At 34.0% G+C, this 26,266-nt stretch overlaps 1 protein-coding gene across 37 annotated transcripts in view; it reads left to right on the top strand.

Moving 5' to 3' along the window:
• Positions 1-26,266, top strand: part of RIMS2 (regulating synaptic membrane exocytosis 2) — a 444,419-nt gene that overhangs the window by 287,670 nt on the left and 130,483 nt on the right. For 20 of the 37 annotated variants that reach the window (XM_063171188.1, XM_063171270.1, XM_063171252.1 and 17 more), the window contains 2 exons: positions 23,940-24,119; positions 25,231-25,340. In XM_063171188.1, the coding sequence (XP_063027258.1) occupies positions 23,940-24,119; positions 25,231-25,340 (290 nt within the window). Of the gene's footprint in view, positions 1-9,830; positions 9,897-10,496; positions 10,605-14,245; positions 14,312-16,587; positions 16,651-20,034; positions 20,110-22,366; positions 22,439-23,939; positions 24,120-25,230; positions 25,341-26,158; positions 26,192-26,266 lie in introns of all 37 variants that reach the window. The other 17 variants (XM_063171404.1, XM_063171366.1, XM_063171399.1 and 14 more) reach the window with 6 other exon arrangements.

Below are 26,266 nucleotides of genomic sequence, written 5' to 3'. Positions count from 1 at the left end.
GTAGACTTGATTGTTTTTGCTCCTGCATAAAGAGGCATAAAAGTAGATAATTTCAGCTCAGTATAAATGTAATGCTCCCTTTGGATACAGTGCAGTTCATATGTAACATATGTAACAAAAGTATAGTCTAGTACTGTGTTCTGTTTTTGTCTTTTCTCAACCTTCTGAGACACTTGGTAAAAAAGAAAAGGAAAAATTATTAGGACAGCATGTATGAAATCGGAGTCTTTGTGTTTAGAAGTACATCTGACTATGAATAATGTTTTGCCTAATGGAACTTCCCAAACAGTAAGCAGATCTTCAGCAACCTCTATGAATTTTAATGATCTAAAAAAGAATTGCAGCAATAATTGAACAATGTAGTTAATTTAGCTGAATTAATTGTGGCAATGACTTTGTTACATTAAAAAAGTTATTGGTCTTTTCTGCCTCATTGTCTTCAGGTAGAAAATCAAAACGGGAAGCATTTATTACCTTTAATTTTTAAAATATTTCAGCTGCTTTGCACCAAGTTGAAATCCTGCACTTTATAATGAAAGGCATAATGCTAGCTTTTGTCTAATTTTATAATTGCATGTACCAAGGAGTAATACAGATATGTTTTGTAATCTTGAGGAATATAGGAATTGCATTTAAGTTAATGCTTTTACAGATAGCTATCACAGGTTATTCTTCAAGTGACATCAAAACACATCTTTGGGGTTTCTTACAGTAATACAAAGAATTTGAGAAATCAGTGGCTTTTTGTTAGAACAGAACAGATAAATACTTAACAGATAAATATTGAACAGAAAAGATAAATACTTCTTAAGAGACCGTATTTCCTAAGTAATGTGATCATCAATGATAGTATGGAATGCAAGACAATTCTTTTCAAAATATTATAATATCTTAATTTCATAAGATTAAAAAATCAATTGATTTTTTCCAAAGACATTGGAATTAAAACCCAAATCTATTCAAAGTGATTTGTAATTTATTTTGGTGAATAAAAAAGTCAAATGGGCAAAAATAAAGCTAATGTAAAAACAGCAAAATGTTTATCATCTAGAATAGGAAGTGTATTCACCACAAGTAGGGTAGATCATAATTCAACCTCTTTTTTGCATTAAAATAATTAATATTTATGTTTAAATTATGGAAAAAAGTCCATTCACTTAATTCATTAGAATATGATTTTCTTACAGAAGGCAATAACTTGAAGATTCTGTGCTGTTTCTTTAAAAGATGATTACAGAATCCTTTTGGGATGCAATGTTATGTTGATTTTTAGACCAGTCATCCTTGAAACAGAATCTAAACTCATCCCTGCAGCCTGTGTATGCCTTATGGAATGCTCTGCCTTTGCTCACTGTGCAAGTTCACTTGCTGCCTCCCAGATAAATACGTAGCTGTGAAAGGTTGCTTGAATTTCAGTACCACAATGTTTTTCCATCCCTTCAGTCAAATAATCCCTCCTGGACTGACTTGATTTAGAGAAAAATAACTGGGTTTTTTAGAACACATCAGAAAAACAATGTCAGAAGGTTGTTGGGGATGAGATTATTGAGTTTTCATGACCGTTCCAGATTAATAGGTGTTTGCTTGAGAGGGGTGCTCTGAGTCTCTGAACACAGTTTTATACATTGTCTGTGTACTGCATATATTGTCTGTAACGTCCCCTCTTCTCACATGGTGAATGGTCGCCAGTGCAAGCAGATTATTGACTAGCTATGCCTCTATTGCAACATGCAATCTCTGAACAGGAAAAGACTATTTCCAAATATTTATATTTTTTTATATTCATTGTTAATTTGACAGTGATTTTTTGCATGGAAAAAATATTACATTTCAATTTTTTAAGCGAGTATTTATGATACTGTCTCTGCTATATAATAAAAACCCAATGGTATCCCTAAAGTAGCTCTTAATAGCATTGCTCTTGAAAACTTCTAGAATGGCAGGCAGTTGGGGGAAGTTGAAAAACTGCATTTTTGCATAAGTTTGTTATCTGTCTACATGTTATCCGCACTTGGCTCTGAAAACAAATCACATATTTCCTTCCCACAGCTCTGATGGCTTCTTGTTTCCATGAAACAGCTTTTGAAGCTGCTTGCAAAAAGAGGATTTTGAAATAGTCTTGTAGACATGCTCAGTGCTAAGTTAAAGTGTGACTGAGAATATGAGTAAGAAAATTCTTTCCTTCCTTTTCTAGATAATTCAGCATTAAGTTCTCTAAAGTATATTGCACTGAGGAGTTGGCTGAAACTACATAAAAAGTCTATTGACCTTAAGTCTAATGGCAATGAAACATTCTTTCAAAACTGAATGCATAGTTAGAATAGAAAAAAAGATTATTTTTAAAACCCCTGAAAGACACATTTGGAGATAATTTTAATTTCAGACACCCTTAATTATGTAAAATATGGCCATATAATATAATCATTTTTGTAAACTGTAACGGTAAATTAACAGTTTAGATTTTTATCTGTTGCTATATTAACAAAAGTGTGAAATTGCACTGTGTATACTGCTAGCTCAAGTTGAGAAACCATGTCAAATTTTTACCTGTATATTTAATATAGATCTACTAGTTAATTGTTATCAAAATGTGAAGATTTTTGTGGGTACTCACACTCTTATGAAATAGCCAAGCTTTGTAATGTAAAGAAATATGAATGCTTATGACCTAATATGGACCCAATTTCCATAAGAACATTTTCTGTAATGGAATAACCTTGTAAATGTCAGTTTGACATGTTTTGATAAATTTCCTAAAACTGATTTTACCTCCCTTCAGAAACTGAAACTATAAAACTATTGAGAAAATTTTGGAAACAGTTGGATTTAACCTCAGAGTTTTATATTTAAACAATCAATATAATTAGGTGAATTAGAGGAAAAATGTGAGAATATTAGCATAGTTACAGAAAGAAAAAAACAAACAACAACAAAACCACCTAACTATATCTATGTGTTCTTTTCTGCAAGACATATCAACAGTTAACAACTGTTAATAGCAGTTAACAACTGTTAACCAAGACAGTGTGGGAAAATTGTACTCAGGCCCACAACTTCAACAAACTTAGATATTATTTAACAAGTATTGATTTAACTGTATTGATGTCCAAGATGGCTTCTCCCTGAGGAATAATGTTTCTATGGGGAATTTAGCATAAGTGTGTTAAGCCAGAGCATTTGGAGAATGCCTAACTCAAGTAGTCCTGCAGGAGAAATGTAGGAAAAAGCTTCTGGAGTAAGTGTTTTTTCTGAGAAGCACTTCCAAGAAAACAAGAGAAAAGGGAAATTATCCAACCACTATTTGTTCATCAAAGCTATTGCACACTTTCCATTTGAAAGAAGAAAAGTTGCTACCTGTTTTGTTAAACTAATTGGTTAGTCATAAGCATGGTTATTTAGAGAAATATTGTCCATTATTTTAAAATCACTTTAAAGATGTTATCCGGATGTGCTGGGACTAGCAGGACTATCACACCCTGTTACTGAGAGGAGATTTCATTCACGTATTTGAATACACACTTGTTTGGTTTTTTTACTCTGTTGAAGCCATGTGACTTGGATTTTTTTAACATAAAGTGAATGTTGAAATACATGCCAAACAATTTCATTTGCTATAATCAAACCAGTGAGGACCAAAATAATTCACTACAATGAGCCTGTTAAATATTAGCTAAAACACAGTGTAAAGATCTTCTTCTATTATTTGACACAAAGTTAAAGGTGGGAAAGAGCAACATAAATTTTACATCTCTAAATGTCATCTTAAACTGTGCAGTTGCTTCATCTATGGGTAGCAGACTCCTAATACTGTTATTAAATAGATGCTAGATTAGGTCAAACTAGGTAAAGTTTTTTTGATACATTTTTCCATATTAAAACACTGAAAAGAACTCTTTTTTTGCCCCCAGTCTTTATTAAATACAGACCCGAATAATAGGTAACTAGGTAGCCATTTATTTATTATTTAGTTAAATTTTACTGCAAAATCATTTAAATGCAAATTAAAATACAAAGCCATTATAAAGTATAAAGAGTTCCTGATGCTTTGTTTGGAAATTTTGGGACAATTTTTTCAGGCTTCAGTTGTGTGCACTGTGTGGGTAACATGCCCATATGGGGATATGTAATGTCACTGCTTTGCTTCTTCAAATACCCAGTAAAGTACAAGAAATGCATTACTGAAAATTTGCTTATAGCTATGGTACAAAATGTTTGCACCAGTTTGAATCTCAATAATTGCAGTGTGTCTTTAAGTTCTTTTTCTCCTTTCAAATCACTGTTTAATTGCACAATTATCTGCACCACCCACCTGGTACCTCCATGAGTCTGCTGAAGGATGATTATCTCCAACAGGGATGGCAGAGTAGGAGGGTGGTAAAGAAGAAGCTTTGAGTCAGATTTTTTAAAAAAACCCCACCACCAAGAGTCATAGATATATTCCTCAGAATAAAATGCACAAAATGCACACATACACACAAAACCCCAAAAAACAAAACAAAAAGAAAAAAACAAAAAAAAACCCCAAAAAACCAAACCCAAGCCTGTGTTAAAAACAATGCAGTTCTATAAAAGACTTCAGTGTTGCACCTTTGGAGCAATGATTTAAAATGCCATATGGGGAGCACTGTGATAATGTGATACTGATTTTCTTATTTAAAGCCATCTTGATTGAATGTGTGTCCGCTGATAATTTCCTGCTGATAATTGCTATTGTTTCACAACTAAGGTCTTCAAATTTTCAGTTACATTCAGATGGAACATTTCTAGGATTTCATCTACTCCAGGAGATTAGCAGAAATTTCTATAGAATTGGTGTAGCAAAAAGCATCCATACCATTATTGGTGGAAAAATTGTTGAACTTTATAAGTAAAGAAAATCTGTTTTTTTCTTTTAAAAAACCAATTATTAAATAAAACTATTCTATTAATGTATTCAATGAAATGTAGCAGGGGAAATTACATAACCAGTGCTTTATTCTTGAATGGCATTTGACATTTTCTAAGAGTTAACAGCTTGACTTCACATTTTGTTCACATAGTTTGTTGATGTGATTTGCCAGGTGTTTGGGAAGCAGCATGGAAAACGTTCTACCACAGAGAATATTAAGTGTTGCTTTATTCAGATGAGAATATAATCTTTTAGAATGGTATAAGTGAACCCTGGAAAAAGTAACTAGTTTTAGTAGTTGCTTTCCATTGTTGAAATGAGTAAGCTCCTCATAGAGCTGTGCCATTTCTCTGAATCCACATAACTTTATTATTCCTGGCTCCTTTTCCCATGAAAAATTTTGTGCTCAGCCTCACAGTCAATGTGATCCCAAGCACAAATTTGCACTTCCTTCCTTACCATAGTACTTTCCCTAAGTTTCATACAGCAGTTTTTTCTACCACTTTCAGTGGCTCTTTCCCCCCTAAATTTCCAACTGGTTGACCCCAAGAACCACCTGTTTCTTGCTCTGCAGTCTGATTAAGCTAATTTCTATTTTATCACATTGCTACTTTTCCAGAAAATTGTAACTTGAGAAATTGGGGAGTATTTGGTTAAAGACAAGTTCATACCAGTAAAAAATAATATTTATTTTTTAACAATTTAAATAATTATATAATTTCCCTACATTTAATTTGTTATTTCAATTGAAAAAAATGTAAAGAAGTGTTACTGAAAATAGGGGATAATACTATTGCAAATGATACAATATATTTCTTTAATTACAATTAGGTAATACATTGGAAAGAGTTGAATATGAGAATAGATAAACAGTGACAGGATGAGAGAAATTTCAGTATCAATTGAGTTTCATTCATGCAAGCTTTAACAGAAAGGAACACAAAGACTTGTTTTGCATTCAGAATTATTTAAGGATATTCCAATAAGCACAAGGGTATAATAATGCACAGCACTTTAGCCTTTGCACAAAAACATTTGGGCCTCTACTGCCCACTGTACTGGTGAAGGTGGAATGTCAGTCAAATTTTAGGACCTGGTCACAGAGTGTGAAAATTGAATGGAATAAATTATCTCCTAAATGCCTCTTTCTCACTATTAAATACAATATCCCAAGCAATAGAGAGCAGGTTAAACTCCCCTTGCTGCATAGGAAGAACAGAAAGGTATTCCATGAGGCTCGAGTGAGGTACTCTGTGTGTGTGAGTGTTTTCAAGCATGCTTCTGGGACTCTTCTGGTTTTCTAAGCCTGATCCTGGATACTAAGTACTTCCAATCTGGCAATCTAATCAGTTGCTGAATCACTGACTTCTTACCCTAATAGTTCACTGAATTTTGTAAGAAAATGGACAAATAGGTGAGAAATATCAGAAAAATTTTAAGTAATTTTCTGTTCACTTTTAAAAAAAGGAAAGCTATCTTGTTTACCTATGTACCTGGAATCTTCTTGTCAGTACAGTGAAATCACTTTTCACCTGATATGGTGTGAAAGGGGAGATAGTTGTGTGGGTGTGTATAATAATGATCATATTGCAAAACCTATAATGCTGCCTTATTAGAATAACTTTATTATTTTAAGTGAAATGAATTGTTGCTGCAAATTTTCTGTATATTCTATCTATAACAAAATAGGTAATGTTTCATAAGTCTGTTAGGATGTGGGTTAGGCTCATTTTGCCATGCCATCATTTTACATACTAGTACCGTGAACTAATATAATGTAGGAAGTAAAGAATGTGTAATAAGAGGTTAGAAATCTAAATCAATGTTGCAAAAAAAAGAAAAAGAAAAAGAATAAAAGGTATCCTGGAGTTCTTATGTCGTAGTCTCCATTGTCTTCTGAGCATTCCCATGTATATGTGCATATAAGGTAATGATTTTTATTAACAGCTCAAATGATATATTTAGTTGAGATGATCTGGAACATTACTGGAGCTCTTTTGCACTTAGGCAATGCAAAGCTTAATGTTTTTACTACATTATAATACATTTACTTCATGATTTTAAGCAGTTTGTACTGGGGATTAGCCAAATAAATATGGTGTATATTTCAGTTTTGGACATTGAGAATAAGTCATGGGCATTTTTGGTGTTGCTAACATATTTATAAAAGCAAAAGGAATTTATTTGAACCTAACTGATAAAAATGTATTGTAATGGTATATTATTATATATATTATATATTATATATATTATATATATTATATATAATATGTATTATATATATTATATTTAATGGTAAAAATCAACTAGTTTGGTGTTGGCTGGATGCTCAGAAGAAAAATGGCGTTGAAGCATTTTGCTCTGCATGTTGAATCAGGTTGGATATTAAGAAATATTTTTTCACTGAAAGAGAGGACAGTCTATGCATTAGAACACACTCTCCAGGGAAATGGGTAAGTCACCATTTCTGAAAGTGTCCAAAAAATGAGTAGAAGTCACATTTTACAATATAGTTTAGTGGGCTTATTGTATTTGTTCAAAGGTTTTGTTTAATGATCTTTGGTAGTGATGCTATGACTCTGTCAAGTTACATAGCATGGTCAACATGGGCTCTGAGAAAAAAGGAAAAGTATGAATGGACAGTAATTCCAGAGGGTCAGGTCAAGTATAAACTCAAGCTAACCCCACTCCTATATATAGATAGGCAAAGCTCTGGGTGATGAAGAAGCTTTTTTAAACTCGTTGCAAGTTATTGCATATCAAATTGCATTAGTGGTTGTATCTAAATGCCATCTAAAGGCTATCATACTGATTCTGAAATCCTGAAAAGGTTGAACTTCCTACCAGAAATTCCCAAGAAAAATTCCCAGAACATGGTAAGGACACTGGAGTTCTGAGTTTCTAGAAGTATTAAAACAAAACTCTATACCAGAAATTGGGCAATCAACATAGTTTGGTGGAGATATGAAAAGTTATTAGGACTGAAATCCTAAGCAGAACATGAACTGATGGTGTCTCATTCATGTCCAAATCAGTGAAGTGAACAGTCTGAGGTGTTCCTTCTTATGGGCAGTAAGTAATCTACTTGCAAATAGCATGTGCATTTCTGTGCACACTCATGTTCTGCAGCACATGTTCTGCCTAAAGTCCTAGTTTTGTTTAAGTTTTTTTTTTTTTAATAATGGTTAAATATATTGCATTTATTTATTTCATATATTTTTCAAAAACTACCAGGAAAACTTGTCAGCAGTTCACTGGAAAGATAAAGTGAATCGTTAAAATTAAAATGTCATCTACCAGCTGGAAACACTTCATTACTTATTAATAGTAGAGCAAGAGTTTTGAGACGCTAATTCCAGGGTTGCACCTGTATAATTTAAAGGCATATTGATGTGGACATAGCCTGGCAATGTATCCATGTAGTGGAGAGAATAACCTGGTGTGCACTTGTTCACCATCATCCTACATTTAGCTCCTGGGGGGTAGACTCCTAGATTTTTATTTGATTGTTCTTCCTGTGGGTGTGCATATATTCCGAAGAATATTTTAAGATCGTGGTGAATTTTTTTAATGTTTCTTGACAACATGCTGACTGACAGGCAGTTATGGGTAGACTGCTTTTGATACTTAGGTCGTTATATTACTTTAGAAACATTCATAGTTTTTCACAGCTTGCAGTGTAAACTCTGTGACTATTTTATTAATTATTAGTTCTTCTTCAAATTTTAACTATACCATGTTAAATTGGGCCCTGTTGAATTGTCTACAGCTCCTCATTCTTGTTACAAGCTGTAAAACTTAAATTGCATAATCAAGGATTTAAGTTAGTTGTTTATAGTGGAAACTCTTTTGCATTTATTTGACAAGAAGTGAACACAAAGACATCTCATACTATATATAATTGACCTAATATAAGGAATATTTTCATGTGGGTGATGGTGCATTTTATCCTCATGCAAAAGAGACAAATATAATAAGTTTATGTAATATGCCTACTGGTAACAGTGTGTTTGATTACTGGGAAAACAGTAATCATAAGCAAATTAAGATATGAGAAATAAAAATGAAGGGTGAGGTTTTCCATGTTTCTTGTGAAGTCAGTTTACGCTTCCAATGTGGACAGTTGTGATTAGACTTCCCTTTGAAATATCTCAGCTTCATGGAAACTGTAGTCACTAACTCCTTGTTATTGATAAACCCCTCTCTTTTCCAAACCGTTTTCCCTGTACTGCGTGCTTATATTTGTAGTAAAAGTAAAATTACTTTCTTCTATTTTTGCTAATTGGAGATATGTAGAGTAACCAATATATTTAAAATATATCAATTTTGACACTGTTTCATAATACAAACAAAATATAAATAATTGTATTATTTGAATTGCATTTTTTTTTTGGCATATTCTGGTACTGATGTTACATCTCTTTTTTATTTAAATAATGAAACATTTTGATCTAAGTTCACCTTTTAGCACAATATGTTCAGTATTAGGAGAACTTACACGTAGAAATGGGAAAGCTCTGGAGCTATGTGGGGACAGATCTCAAAATGGTGGCAGCCTTTCAGACAGATTAGGTAAATCTCTTTCAAAGATATTATTCATACTAATGTTATGACTGCCTTTAAAAAAGAAATAAGCAATCCAGCTTCTTGAGTTGCTTTCAGAGATTGATAAATTTTTTCTTCCTAATTGAAACACTAGAAAATCCCAAATTTTAGCTATCTTCTTGATCCATAATCTCCATAAACTGGCTTCTCAGAATAAATATGTGAATCATCTAGATAATTTTATGTTTAGAACCATATCTCATATTATTTTGTTAATAAGTCCAGTGTTCTTAAACCATAATGTTATGATTATAATGTTTTCTGTTTCGTGTTGTGTATCATTCCTTCTCCATCTTATTGTCTCATATCTGTATTTTTCTTTCTGCCATCACCTCAGTCATTATGTTACTTTACCTCGTTCCCGGTACACCCAGTCCTCAGATCACCATTACAGGGATGTCAGGTATATGTTTTCCTCTGTGTGACTATGTGTGGGTAATGCATGTACTTCTGTGTGCCTACATGTCCCCTTCTGGTTTTATTTGTCAGTGTATAGCGGTAGAAAACTTAGAAGTTGAGTTAGTATCATCCTTAGATTTGTTAACATAGTGTGCACACAAACACTGGGTAATTCTTCCTGTGCTTCACTTGAATATTTTATCACTTCCAATAGACTATAATTGATGGTCTTCAAAGATAATGCTTTATTTACATCACTCTGATGTCTTTTAGAGAATACATAAAGAAAATAATTTAGACCAGCAAACGCTAATACCTGCTAATACTGTGATTTTAGTAGGCATAAAATCATATATGAGTGGCTGTGCTAAAGGTTATGATAAAACTGGAGAGTGGTGCCTTTCTCAGCCTAGTAGCTCTTGTAGCTGTGAGCCAATATACTTAAATTTCTAAAAGTAGTTTTGCAAAGTTCACCTAAGTTCCAGTCATGTTCTGTTCCAGTGTTTTGTTCTGTTGCTGACATTGCTTGCTTTTCATGTTGTTTTTTGTCCTTGTTTCATCTTTTTGTTGCTTTTCATTGTGTTCACCCATTCTGTTTTGGCAGCCAGGATCACACAATGTATCCTCTGTTTTGTGAAGATGCAATCAGATTGCTCCGCTCCCGTACGATGTGCCGTACCTATTCTGAGGGTGCTTACTATGATCTTGAGAGGTATAACTGATGTGGAGTGTGCCATTAGCTCTGCCACACTGACACTGCCATGTTTGATTTACAAACTGGGAATGTGATCTGTGTTTTAAGAGATAAAAACATGCAGTGAATATGTTTTTATAGTACTCGATGAGTATGTATGCATCTTAAAACTGACTATTTGGGGCCATGGGTAAATCCCAAGAGGTACCAAACAGCTTTGCAGAAGCCAGCTTTAAATAGATTATATGCATATTATATATCTGTGTCTTTTATAACCCTTATTTTTGTTGGAATTTTCCAGAGCACTTGTAGTATTTATTATTCTCTTTGAAATAACAAGGAAAAGCCTATCTACTTTAAAGTACACAGAAAGAGTGTCTGCTGAAGTCTTATACTTTGCTTAACTGAAAAATAGAGTGAAAAGTAAAAGTGTATGCTTATGTAAGCTTATGTTGTTTATATTTGTATAATGCATATTCTGTGATTTAGGAATACTTGTACACACTCACAATACCTGTGTGTGATTGCAGAACATCATAGTTGCTATTTACACATGAAATATATGGAGAGAGAATTTGAGCCCATAGCAATTTCTGTGAAATAACTTGCCACTTGAAATACAGTGGCTTTTAAGTTATGCTGCTCAAGTACTGTAATTAAGATATTTTCAAAAATGTTGCAAACCAAAATAGTTTACATAGCTGTGTGTAAATGGAAATAAGAATATCAAACTGAAAATTGTGAGCCAGTAAAAAGGAAGTGGTGACTTCAGATCAGATACAATGGTTGATAGAGGTGTTGCTTTAAAAGAGGGGCCATGTAAAAAATTTCCAAAGCAAGTAAAGAACTCTTTATATATAAACTTCATGGCTGCCCTCTGGATATGAGTCTGAGAAGTTCATTAATGCTTGCTCTGTATTCAGATCATATGGCACCATATTTTTAAGTGAATGTGAAATTACTTTTGCATGCAGAAACAAAAAAGGATTTGAAAAGTACTTTGAAAGAAATATTTCTTTTTTAAAGTTCTCCAAAGCTATGGTATATTAAATATTTTAACATTTAGAACTCAGTCGAGCATTTGTTTTGAAATGACTCTGTTTTACACGAAACCTAGTATAAAGGAAATGTATAATATTTCTGTCCACATGTAAAAACTTCAATAAGGAGAGGGATTTTTTGTTTGTTTTCTTAAAATGCATGATGAAGTGTGCTCATCTGTATGCTATTTCAAGAATGAATTTTTATACACTTTTTTTTTGCCTCAGAAATATACTCTGATTTGCACTAGTTTCTCTGAACCTGTTTCAGGTTACTGGTTATGTCTGTGACTGTTCAGATAATAGTGAAAGTTGGAGCTATTCTCAAATTGGTTTACTTTGAGGTTCTTGACTGTAAATTTCTATCTTTGATTCTGAAATTATTCTCTCAAAAATAAAGTAAATGAAAATAAAGAACAAAATTTACAGTACTTCATAAAGATGAAAAAACTAGGATTTAAGCAGTGGGAAAATCTTTTCCAGGGCTTTATGGAACAGAAAGTTATTAAAGCTAATTCTGTCTGGATCAGAAATGAAAATCCGACATGAAGTGGAATATTTCTAGCTCACTGTTAGAACAGTATCTCGAGATTCCTTGGGCCTAGGAACTGATCCTGGATTCTGTGATCCTCTGGAATCCAGGCTGCCTGAGGGTAACATTAGTGTTGAAGTTACTCGAGTCATCCTACCAGATATGAACTCCTCTCAATACCTCAAAGCCACAATTGTAGTTCCTGGATTTTTCATCTTTTTTGTCTTCCTGTACTCTAATAGCAATTTAAGAACAATTTATAGCATAATCGTTATCCAGTTTCTCCTTAGACATTGAAAAACACTGTCATTTTCTATTCCACAATTTCATTGTAATTATATGAACAATTACTTTTAAACTGTATTTCCTCTTTTATCTTTACAGTTTTCCCAGTTCAGTGGTTACTCTAAAATACATTATTTTGTAGGCCAAGGTGTTTTTCCTGTCTTCTTTGTTCCATCTTCTTAATCAATGTCTTGTTGATATCAAGCAACCACATTTCTTCCCGTCATTTACTTTCACTTTATCATGCATATGAAACAACTTTCCAGTTTCCACTATTCACCAAAATAGCAAATATTGCTCTGCACAGTTCAGCATTCAGGAAAGAGTCTCTCATCTGGGACAGAGAGATTTTTTATCTCATGTCACTCTGAATCCATCAGTGTCTGTGTCCTGCAGGCAAATAAATGATATAAACATATTAGTCAAAATTGCCTTTTTTATTCATGGCTCCTTTTATTGCTTATCTTGTAGTCATTCACAGCCACTCCATTAACTCTTGTGGTCTCTTCTAGCATTTTTCCTTTTTTTTTTCCCCACAGAGTGACTACTTCGTTCTCTTTCGTCTTTTCTCTGCTGAAGTTTGTGTCAGTCACTGTTTATCTGATATGACAGACTTCAGTTCATTGGTTCTAGGACACATTTACATTAGCAAAAACCTTAATTTCTGAGGTCATTCTTAGGTTATAATTTTTATAATTTTTTTTCTGATAGCTCCCCCCTTTTGAAGAAGTCCAACTCTTTCCCTCCCAAAAGGAACAGCAGCATAGGCAAGATATTTACTCCAGCACATGCCTAAGAAAGGCAGCAAGCACCTGTGCATGTTCAGTGACTTTAGAGCCCTTAGGACCTGGGGTCTTCCCAAGAGCATCCTGCTGCTCTGTGCCACACCCCAGGTCCCTTGAGTGTTCAGAGATCCAGTCAGCACGGCAGCACCAGCAGGGATCAATTCACCCTGCTGCAGCTACTCACACTGCAGGTACACAGGGCATCATGGCTGGACGTGCTGAGCTTTACTCACACTTATTTATATCCCCCAGTTCAGAATCCTGCAGAGTTATGTGGGCTAATTCATAACTGGACAGTAACATTTTAAATTGTCTGACACACCACTGATCTCAAAAACAAAGTAATGTTCTCCAGGTTCTTATTCTTGACCTTTTTCTTGTGTTTAAAAAAATATTAGCAGTTCATTCCAAATAAAATTATGCTGAAAACCTCACTGTATAAAATTCTTTCTCAACTTCCCTACCTAAGAGCTCAGCTTTATCAGCAAGAGCATCACACTGTACAATTTATTTTTTCCACTTAGCCTTTGAGTTTAGCATTTGTAGGTCCATAAAAGCTGGTTTGTGTATGTTTTGTGTAGGATGTGAGGTTTCTTTCAGGCAGAATTTCTGTTGTTTCACTTAAGAAAATTAGATTTTGCTTCCATTTTCTTTCCTGGCTTTTGTTTTACCCAGCAGACATTTTCTAACATCAAAATCCTACTTTTGTTGAACATCCTCTGTTGTTCAAGTACCAGTTTTCTGTCAATGTAACTTTTTACTTCCATGAAATACGTGTGCATTGATCAATTGTTCTCAGTAAGTTGTTAATTATTTCTGAATCGAATTTGAAAGCAGGATTTTAAATTTCATATATATATATATATATATGAAAATATATGTTCAGAGAATATAGCTGAATTGAAGATAAATGAGCTCCATCTTCATCACATCTTAATAATACAGTAAGGGAATGCATAATGAAAAAAGCACGCTCTAAAATGTCTGAAATATCTGTGCTATTTATTCCATATTCAGGAGGACTAGGCAGGAGAGAAGAGTGCCTAATTCATATTATGATGACACAGCCTATACTCCTGAAAGGTATTTTAATTTATATAGTAAAAATAGATAGAGTTGAGTAATAAATTTTTATGAAGCGTAGTCTAAAATTCTAATTGACCTAGACTAATGATATTTAAATTTACAGTGCACTTTATGCCATATTTCTCTAAATACAGAACAACTAATCTCCATAGTTTTAAGTACCTCATTTTCTTTTTAGCCCTCCATTAATTTGACTTTGGATTTTTTCAAGCATAATTCTTAGCTTGAAAATTTTTTTATTCGTTAGATGTGGGAGGAAAACTGAATAGTACAGAGGAGCTTAGGTACAACTGAAGGTTTTTTCTAAGCTTAACTGCACCATAATTCTAATGGCTAACCTTTTCTGTTGCTAGAAGTGATTCTAGGGCAATTTAATTCTTTCAATAACCTGAGTACCCTAAGATGGTATTCAGTTTTTAGCATGGTACTGCCCACACTGACTTAAAAAAGGACTACCAAAATGCTTTCAAATTGGTTTTGAGTGTTTACCATGCTAGGAACCAAAGTAATGTTGTTCTTCCTAAATTTTGTTATGTGTAAAATGTATCACAATGAGCATAATATCACTAAAATCTGGCATGCAATCTGAAAAGTTTTGGAGTGTCTCTGGAAATAGTTATTTGATAACAGCCATTCATGTTTAAAGAACTAGGCCAAAAGAGAAGGAAATCTGAAGAAAAGAGCAAATCAATGTTCCTCTCCCTCTTCAAATGTCTGATTTTTGTCTATGTTTTGGGAACAGGTAAAGCAAGGATCTTTTCCTAACAAATAACAAGAAATTTTGTTTTTATTTGATTGCTATAAATAAATACAGTCATATTTAAGAAAGAATAAAGTGCACTGCAATTTTAAACCCATATTTATGTATTTATGGTGTCTGCAATGAAGTAGTTTTATCAAAAACTCTTATTTAAAATACTGGCTAACTGGAGAGACTGGCTTCAGTTTTGAGGATATGGATTATCAGGGAGAGTATAAAAATGTACCTGTCATACTCCAGCATTATTCTGATTTATATGGGATTAAGTCTAAATCTAATCTAAAACTCAAGTAGATATAATTGAAATGACTTTCATCCAGCCATTGATCTGGCTATAAACCATGAAAAAAAAAAAGCTGCTCCCCATACCATCCAATTGGACGTAGAATAAACAAGGGCAGCTAATTGACATTCACATATATTGCACCCCATATGGTCTTCCCTCAACATAATATGCAGGAGATGTGGGGTTATTAAGTTTTTAAACATACTGCAAATGCTCAGATTCTGCAGCATGAGAAGTTTGGAGAAAAGGCAGACAAGCAAATTGATGATATAGTGGTGTCTTGGTATTTTCTGATAATCCCTGTCTTCTCACTTGCTGTCATGTGGAAATCATTGAATGCAGACAACACAGGAGTTCCCTGGCTTTACCCTAGTGAGATCCTGAAAGTATAAAACTCCAGAGATTTAGTTGAAACTCCTTAACCAAATGGTGGATGATTTTTATCTACTATTTATTTTAAATATACTGGAGTAGTGGCACATAAGCAGTTTATCTCCTGATTTCTTAAAGCAACTTTTTGTCGCATTATTTCTTTTCTCGATTTTTTACTTAAGATAAAATACTTCTATATGTGTTTTATGTTTTCTTCAACTGATGTGCTGAAGTGCTGCTGCAGATGCTTGGGCAACCCATATTCAGTACTTGGAAGAACAATACCACTAAAAAATTTAATTAGTTTTCATTGTTTGATCATTGAAGCAAATTTTCTTCTGCTTGTTACATACCTGTGAGAAACCATCTAACCTATCATAAGGAAAAAAAAAAGATCACAACTGGCAAGGTCATGTATTTGAAGTTAAAAGCAATATTTTAAACTCTTAATGTATATTATGTTACTTTTTGTTAATATTTTGTCACCATAATTAGTTTTTTATTATTCCACAAGTTCAACGGCCATTGAAAACATGAAGACATTTATGTAAGCAAAGATAAGAGATCAATTAATCTTTATGTAACTGAAGTTTATGGCTTAACTGCTGAAAAGACTAGAGATAAAATATAAAATTTATATAAGGAAAAAAAGCCCTATAATTTTCTTGATGTTTGGTTTTGAAAAAGTTGGTTTTCTTCATACCTGAAAGAAAATATGAAATGTACAAAATTATTTGAAAACATCTGGAAATCTTCCTATTTTGTTGAGAAGTGGTCATGTCACATGAATTAGAGTGCTAATAGTAATACATAATTTTTTAATAATACTTCTTTTATTTTGACTGCATTGTAAAGGTGGTACAATGGTGCAAGTTCATGGGCAGATGATATAGTCAATGGTTCAGCTGAAAAATATGGGTAAGTAAAGAGTGTAGTGTTACAGATAAAACTAAAATGTATTTTGGATCTTTATAATAAGACTTCTTTTATAATTGTACCAAATTTATTCCTAATAAATGTCTTTTTCTTGATGTCTTTCTTTCTTGGCTCAGAACTAAGGCACTTATGTTCTAGTCTTTTTTCAAAGATTAAACTGTTTTATTCAGTTACAAATAGAAAAAGAACATTAATTATGTTTGAACTATTTTTAAAACATGTTCTCAGTGTTCAGGGCTGCTTTAAAGAGAAGCAGCTTTTTAGTGATAGCTGCCTACATCTGCAGTGTTGGGGAAGGTGTCTTTGAAACCTAATACATTTATACTTTTAGAAATAATCCCAGTTCTATTTGTCTAACCTATCTTCCTTTGTGATTGATGCATAACCCATGCAAAGTGCTGTGTGCCTTAGAATCTGTAGCTCTTCCCAGTTGTGCTGGCTTCTGATCAAGAAAGCCCACAATTTTTCCTTGCTTTTAGTTCGTTGATTTTACTGCTTCTCCCTCATTTGCAAGAATTTTCTTTTTTTTTTTTTTTACTTCCTTCCTTTGTGAATGTGAGCAGAGAACATGAGAGACTGTTAAATTGAAATGTAAAAAATCTGATAGAACCCAGAATTAATTAATCAATATTCTAATGTGCACTTCTCTCCTCTTTAGAGAGGAGAGATTTGCGAAGGTCTTTTGGCTAAACATTAGTGCAGATGCAGAGACTTGAGACCATGCATATTCTCTAGCTTTTTGAACCACAGTGCCACTGGTCCTTGGCTCTTCGTTTTTAAGTGCACAGCAAAGGCCACACTTACTACTTCATCCTGGAAACTGCATAAGCAAACTGAAAATGAACAGCATTTAAAGGAGGTTGGAAAGTGCATGGTGTAACTAAAGCTTTTGCTTTTGATAGTCACATGAAATAGTCCTGTCTTCTCTTTTCTTACTTTTTGAGCTGAATAGATACTAACATAAGTAAATAACTGAGGTGAATATCTAAAAATTGTTTTTTAATGTGAAAAAGAAACTTATTAGTTACTACTCTCTTTCTCCATTTAAATTTAGCTCCTAAAATGTTTGGTGCAAAACAAAAATGATAAAATAATTTGTTGTGAACCATTATGACTTTTAAATAAAACATAAGGCATAGAAAATACTTTAATAGAGTAAAGACTGCTGAAATGGATCAGATTCTGTACCGATCAATGGATTTAGAGAATGTCTTTAACAAAAACTGAGTGCTATTTTGTTCATTCATAATTTAAGAACTCTAAAGATAATAAAGTCTTGCATACCTGCTCCTGTTTGAACGATCTGATTGAAATCCTGGTCTCATCAAGGCACAAAACCCTGGATATCAGAGAGGGCAAGACCCTTGATATCAGAGAGGGATCTGTTGCCAAAAGTTAAGAAGATAAATACATACCTGCCATGTATATATACAGTAACTGCATACTTATAACTCTTGTTTTGGTAATTTGCTATTTAAACATCTGCCATATTATTGGTCTTTGAAAATGTCACTGGAAAAAAAGGCAACCATGTGTGTGTGCCATATAGAAATAAAGTTATATGTAAGATCTGAGGAAAAAAATCCTCACAAAATCCATCAAGAACCAAGTACTTTTCATATTTTGCATTTAGTAATGCACTTTTAAAAGGCATATTTAAGTTTCATGCTTAGTTTTAAGCCTACAACTACTTCAATGGATTAGTCTATAGTCTAGGTGCTCTGCTGAACTACATTTGAATACTCAAGCTCTACTAGGAAATTCTTTTTCATTGCTTCCCTCTCAAGATCCTCTATGCATTGTCTTATGTACCCCTATATTTCAGTCATGAGACATGTTAATTAAAACCCAGGCATGTTCCTGGTTTTGCTCATACATTGTAGTATAATATTCAAGTTGAGTGGGCGAAATATTTTGTTCTGAAATGGGAAAAACTGTGGAATACATTTATAATATAAAGCTGAAAGTGTTATATTTTGGAATATTTCCAGTACTTTAATGGAAGTTTAGATTATTATCTAGAGAGAATCACTGCAGTACATTCAGTTATAAAACTGAGCTGGGGTGAAGGAGAGGAGAGGATTTCAGCTCTCATCTTCGAGAATTTTGAATTCCCAGCTTTTGAATCCTAATCAGCTTTATCATGATCTTCAGTGAGTCATCTCATGAACATAGAGATGCTTATTCCTGCAGGATGATTCTTTCACATGTGTCAGCTGAGGGTCTGTGTTAAGGATGTTGAAAGTTAGAAGTAGTTGGCAAAATACAAGATATTATATAAGGCAGCTGGCTATATAAGTCAAAAGATACATTGCAAGTACCAGAAGCAATACAGTAAAAACTCTACAACTTTTTTGCAGATAAAAATGATATGAAATGCATATAATTTCAGTCTTCCAAGGATTTACATTACTTAGTGGTATATATTTGATTGTAATAGCTAGTATAAAGCTCTAACTGCATCAGAAGAATCATAAAACAGTTTGGGTTGGAAATAACACTGTCTGCTCTAACTCCCTCTCTGAAGCATGACTTTGCTATTCCTCAGCAAAAACATCAATGATGACACATATTTTGGAGAGGAAATCTCCACTGGTGTAGATATATATGCTTTCCTTAAGCATTTTTATGATTATACCATGCCATGTGTTATCATGGTCATGAAGTGACCACAGTGTCACGTACAGATACCTGAGCAAGCTGGGAGCAGCTGCAATTCTGTGGCTGCAGCAGAACCCAGGAGCGTGGAGCACAACGTGCCTGGGATCATGGCAGAGTTCCCTGCTTTGTCTGCTTAGCTGAGTTAGCAGATTAGTTCAGACTCTGCCATGCTGCAGTTTAATCATGCCTGTCACTGGCATGGGGATATAGTGGTAGTTATCCCATATAACACAGGGTGATATGCATGTTACCAGATCATATCAGTGTATGGATGCATGTATCTATGTATATTTATATATATGTGTATGTATATATATATATATGTGTGTGTGTGTGTGTATAATATATAAAAACATTACAGAATATTACAGCAACCAAAATATCTTTCTTAACCTTTTTTTAAACCAGAGTAACTAAAAGCTTTACATTCCTGTCTTTTAAAAACTATAGCAGCACATGATTTTATATTAAGTTCCTTTATGAGTATAGATGAGTTTTCCCTTATGAGTACAGATGAGTTAGTTACTTGCTGAGATATCCTGTCACCAGTTTCTAGAGATTGGGCAGTGTACTGCTCCTTCCCATTTTCCACTGCAATATTTATGACTCAAATTTAAGTTTTCTTGGTACTAGAAATATCATTTGTTTTTAGACGTGCTTATCTATGTTATGCTAACAGAGGATCTTGTGTCTGTGACTAAACAGCAAAGTTCCTATAGATAGTAGAAGAATAACATGTCCAAGGATTGAAATCCAGCAGCCATCCACAGACACTGACAGGTATTGCCATTGTATATTAGCTGGAGTTTGAAATTATGATACTTAGAAAGTGTGTTGTTGTATTTTTCTTGTTCTGTGCAGTGTTTATAGCTGAAAAAGATATACTAGGAGCTGAATTGTAGTATATACCATAATCCTACAGCAATTTTATTTTTATTTCTTCAGTTTTTTGTTTCAAGACATCCTAATGCTAAAATGGTGATTGACATGATCTCATCACTTTTACAGAGTAAAAAAATTTGAGATGCGCTTTTGAACAAATGGTTTTCAGTAATTTTGGGGAAAAAATTCTATTTGTTATGTAAGCTGTTACAATTGCTTACTGTTGGAAAATTTTAATCTTTTATAAAGCTTTCTCTATGCATAAATTTAGATAAATGACTATAGTTATTTGTTGAAAATTCTTTTTTATTTGTGAAGAAAAGTAACAAATCTGAAAAATCAAAAATCGGAAAGTTATTTACTACGTTGGGAAAAGAGTTCACATTTGAAATTTGAAGTATATATATAAATGGAGATAAATCAGTATATAAAATAAATTCTGGGAGCACCTTTGATTAGGTACTACAGCAGCTAAAGTTTACAGTGGTACTTAAATGATATTAGATTCTATTTCTAATATTTGATGGGTTTGGAACAAGAAGTTAAACTGTGAATACTCACAGAGCTTTCTGTGTAGTGACTTACAGAGAGCTCAAACAGTCTCATAGGGATTGCTTAGTTTAGAAGCAAACACTGCTGTACCTTTTCCTCACAGTAAGGGACTGTTATGCTTACAAGTCTTGCAGACTTTGGCATGGAAATTAGCCTATCATATTAATCTACCATGCCTGTCTTCCCCAGCAAAAATAGAAGAGTGCTACAATAGGTAGTATTAGATGGAGGAAGTCATTATTTGATATTTCATTAACTGTATTTTCATAATGGAAGTCTTTTAGCAAAGGTAAACAGTGCTAGTGTACATTAAAATATTATATGGATGTTGAATAGTTTAACTAAGACTACCATATTTCCCTCTTTAAAATTCAGTAATTCATATGATATGATCTCTAATGAGAAAAGAAGAAAGTTTCATCTAGATAATTCGTAAGCATAAATCTTTAAGAATGATATCTGAAAATTTAGAAACTTTCATTTTTGATTTAACTTCCTCCCATAAGTATGGCTGGGTTTTGATATTCAAGCATAATTGGTAAGGAAGGGGTTTCACTGTAATGACTTACAGTGGTAAGGAAGGGGTTTCCCTGCACAAGCAGGTAATCAGATGGTTTTCCTGTAAAAGGGACTGCTGCTGAAGACTGGGATGATGTAGTGCATGTGTTTACTGTTAAAAGGATAAAAGAATAAGTGAGAAGAGAGTAAAACTGTTTTTTGAATTGCTCTTTATATGTGTATGATGCAAAACCGCAAAGTGAAGCTTTCAAGGTGAAGGCTGTCCCCTTGACACAGCCCTCCGTTTGCCGTGGTGGTTATTGGGAGGATTGCAGCCTGTGGCCTGGAACCTGAGGGTGACAATCAGTTTGGCTTCAGGACTCAGCCTTCAAATCCCTCAGTCTACAAAACAGCATTGCCTCAGCTTCAAAGGGTTACTGCCAAAATCCACCCTCTCCTTCACTTCGGGGAACTCCCAGTTGTTTTTGCACTTGAAGGAAATGCCCACTGGAGATTGTGGCAAGCAGTATATTAGCTACAGAGTGTGACATTTTTGAGGCCTTATCTCTTTAGCTGCAGTTGCTCAATGATATTCTGCAGAGCACAAAACCTGCCCACTAAGACATTAGTATTGATCCCAATGGTAGGAATGCCTGCTTCCTTCTAATCAGGCAATAGGTCAGACCCCTAATATCCTAAAAAATACTTTTTATACCTGTAGAGCTAAAGAGAATGAGGCCCAGTCCCTGCTGCTGGGTGTTCCAGCAGTCCTCTACTCACTGAAAGGAGAAATGCTGACAGACCCAAATAAATCTCAGTAGGCTCATTAATATTCTTAAATATGTGGATAAACATGATAAGGGTGGGTTTTTCAAGACCTGGATATAATTATTTATAATTTTGTTGAATTTAGGAATATTTTTTCTTGGAATTTATTCCCATAGTCAAAGAATGTATTCTATGGTCATTTCTTGGCATCATGAAGATGGGTGACATTTTTGTCACCTTCCATAACACTGAAACTTCACTTAAACTGTTACTTAAACTAAACAGCATTTCTATCAAAGCTAAGGTTGTGTTTCTCTGTCTATCAACAATGTAAAAGAAGCGAGACAGTGGATGTTTTTGCTGATGAAGCTTCCTATTCAGAAACAGAACTGATAGAAGAAGAAGTGAGGTAATTTTGTTGTGGTTTTGTGCCAGGCTCATTGTACTTTTCCTACAATCTTTAGTGCCTCAGCTTATAATTACCATTTATGTGTCACTGTGGTGTGTTTGCTTGTTAGGAGCTTATAGATGTAGGTTCATGATGTATGGTATTATTCTGAATCTGTCTGTGGCAAGCCCTTTGTATGCTCTAGGAGAGCAATTATGACCTCATGGAAGGCCTGAAAAGACTGTTTTTAATGAATATTTTATAAACATATTCAGCAAAGTCAGCCACTATACTCTTTTTCAATGCTTTTAGAAATAAAATGCTGTTACTAACACGAAAGTCTTCATATTAAGGCTGTGGTATGTCTCTCTTCTTTTTGATACTAATTAAAATTTGACTTCTTGTTACACTTAATCACCATCAAGCCACTCATTGTATTAACTGACTTCATTGTAAAATGCATGACTTCGCTCAAGGAAAAGTCCTGAAGGGTACACATTCCCCATTTGTATTCTGTATCTGTTCAGTTACTCAAGGAGAGCTGGGAAGTGTGTGGTTTTAATAACTAGCTCCATTAGGCTATGGATTTTACTTTTTAAGTTGCCTTGATTTAATGGATTTCAGGATATTGCTAACAAATATCACTCCTTGAAAACAGACCATTTACATTGGGAAAAAAGGTGGGGCTTGATTAATTACTGAAAGTAATGGTCTAATTAATAGCCTAAGATAGTAGAAGATATCACTGCTTGATCAAAAAAATCTCTTTAACTCAGTCTAATTTCTTCCCATTACATCTCTAACTATAACTCTTTCCACTGCTGTTTTGGTACAGCTCCATAGGCTGAGGGTTAAAAGAATTTTTGAATTACAAACCAATTTTTTTTCTAGTTGTTGGAACCTCTGTAAGTACTAATGATGTAGATTTTCACCTGGTTACAGTCTCAGCACCACACATGAATCTATCACTTATTGACTAGCCTATATATAACAGACATCCCCAAGTCTAATAATAGTTAACAGTGCTACATGGTAATTATAACATCCAGATTGTGGACTTTCCTACAAACAAGAGTGCTACCTCTAGAGAGAATGCAATCTCTAAGAAATATGTAAAAACCTATTCATATGAGAAAGAAATGCACAATTAAACTGCACTATTAATGAGTTCTTAGCTTTATTGAGACAATATTATGTCAGCTATTCTTTTATTCACAGGTTGATACATGAATACACAAAATAACAATATTTTAATCCAGAAATTGTCAGGAAACAGACTATTGCATGGATAGTCATTACTGAGACATTGGAAACATTTCAGCCCATTTATCAAGAGTGTGGAGCAAGTCAAATCATACATGTAAACAAACTATACGTTATCAAGAAGTTATCTCAGAAAATTTATTCCCCCTAAAAATGTATGTAATAAAATGATTTGCTCCAAACCAGTATCATGCAGCATATTTTATAACTAATAGAAAAGCTAAAGTTCAACTGAGCTGCTTTTTGACTAACGTTACAGGAATTGTGAAGCAGCAGATAGACAGCCATATCAAAGATCCAGATCAACAGAGCAACGTCCTGTGCTAGAGCGGACCAACTCCCGCTCCCGATCCACAGAGCGTCCTGACTCAAACCTCATCAGGTCGATGCCTTCATTAATGACTGGAAGATCTGCCCCTCCTTCACCTGCCTTACCGAGGTGAAACAGACAAATCAATCGGACTAAACCCTTCTGCCCCACCAGCTCACCATTTTATTTTCCCAGTAGCTGATTGGTATCGCCTCATCCTTAGCCGATCACTAGCAGCAATAGATACTAACCCTTTCAGTGTGAACACACTATTTATATTCTACTCTGGATATAATGGTGTGACTACCATTGCAAATTGCTTGCTGACAATATTTAACTTCGTTTGTTTATGATTTCTCATTTGTCAGGAATCCTGGATGGTTTCCACATAAAGCACCTCATAACTATCATATTCTTCTCTTACAGAATGAGAAATTATTTGTGTTCATCAGACATTGCTTATGGAACATCATAACATCAAATGAAACTATTTTTTTTTTAAAAAAAGTTTCTTTAGTTGCACTGTACTAACTTTGTCTATTATTTATCATTTTAACCACCATTTTCTCTGACTACATTTTACTGTGCCATAGTCTGTACTGTTCCTGTTTGAGTACCCCTTATTGATATTTTGAGGATTTCTATACATTAGTCTTAGCTTAAACAAACATAATACAAGAAAAAGATGAGGACATTCTGGTCTAGATCATGTTCAGGAAAGTCTCTCTGTGTTTTAGAACTGCAGAATACATTCTTTTGTTTTCTGAAAGTTAGAGTTAGTATCATCAAATCCCCAGTGAAAATTAAGTCAAATATCATTGTCTTTCCTCAGTTCATTACTCTGTTTAGAAAAATTAATGTAATCTCACTGCAACTCAATGGTAATTTTAAAAAATACAAGCTGAGTAAAGATAATTGAATTTGACTTGTGAATAAATTTATGTGTATGTGGCTATTATATCCATATGCACGTGAATATGCACACAACATATTTTCTGGCTTGACTCTGTGAAAAAGCATCTTATGGAAGCATCCTCAGCCTCAATTTGGCTTCCTTTTAATGGAGAGATTTCTCTTTTTAATCAGGTCTTTTTCTGAATAGAGATAATAGTTTCCCTCTGGGACTGCAAGGGTCCCAAGTGATGTAAAATCTACTTAGTTACGTTATCAGTTCTTGAGGATATTTAAGAATGACTTTGTCGTTTAATGGCTGTGGTTTGTTTTGATATGTGTCTCATAGGTCACATCCTCGAACGGGGTCTGTCCAGACAAGTCCCTCAAGTACTCCAGTAGTAGGGCGAAGGGGCAGGCAGCTACCGCAGCTCCCGCCAAAGGGGACGTTGGAGAGAAGTAAGTGGATGGTTTTCTCCCTAATGATGGTGCCAAATTGCTCATGAAGGTCGATTGTATTCGTTATTTTTCTTTTGTGATTACAGTTGAAATCTCTTGAGTTTTTGTGTACAGAGTTGGGATTTGGTAATGGTATTGCATTTTGTACTGTTTTCTTCTATTATGTTTTAACATCTACGGTACTCTTGGCTGACATGAATAATTAGCAGTATAATGCACACAAAACAAGGTGAACTATTAGCAAGATCCTATTCCATTTGAAGTCAGTAGATGTTTGGTCATTGACTTCAACAGGCACAGGGAATGAGTATGTGTCTAGTGACAAATTTCTGGCTCTTTTGGGAGTCAGGAACCTAGTTGATAATTTCTGGGCTGACATGGAGTATATTACAGAATGCTAATATAAAACCTCTGCATCTTGAAACAGGAAGAGCAAGAAGACAGGTAATGATCTTTAAAATAAGAAATGTCAGATATTTCATGATTCATGTTTTACTGGTACTGTAATTTTGCTTACCTTTAATGTCTATTAAAAACACTGCTTGATGGAGATATTTTCTGAAATGTTTAGAAGCAAAGGTATACAAGTGCATTCTTGACAGGAAATACATTTTCACACTTCTGTTTTTAGTAACTAGGTGTGCTGTGCAAAATCAGTCTAAATGGACATATACACTCCTTTTTTTGATCCTTCTTAACATGTATATTGTGTCTTTAAAAAAATTCTGTTGTTTTTAACCCCTGTGCTTTGGTTCCTTTTTTTTTTTTGTTTGTTTTTGTTTTTGTTTTGTTTGTTTTGTTTTTGTGACTTTCCGTAGACAATGGAGACAAGGAGATAGAGTCTTATGAAGGTCTGTACATAAAGAAGGGCTTGTTTTTCACATGAAAGCCTTTTTTCAGAGGCTGTATAGGGAAAAACAAACCCA

The sequence above is a fragment of the Melospiza melodia genome, chromosome 1, assembly GCF_035770615.1.
Source record: "Melospiza melodia melodia isolate bMelMel2 chromosome 1, bMelMel2.pri, whole genome shotgun sequence".
NCBI classification, from domain to species: Eukaryota; Metazoa; Chordata; class Aves; order Passeriformes; family Passerellidae; genus Melospiza; species Melospiza melodia.
The sequence above is the reverse complement of the archived record's forward strand: the minus strand, read 5'-3'. Positions and strand labels throughout refer to the sequence as shown.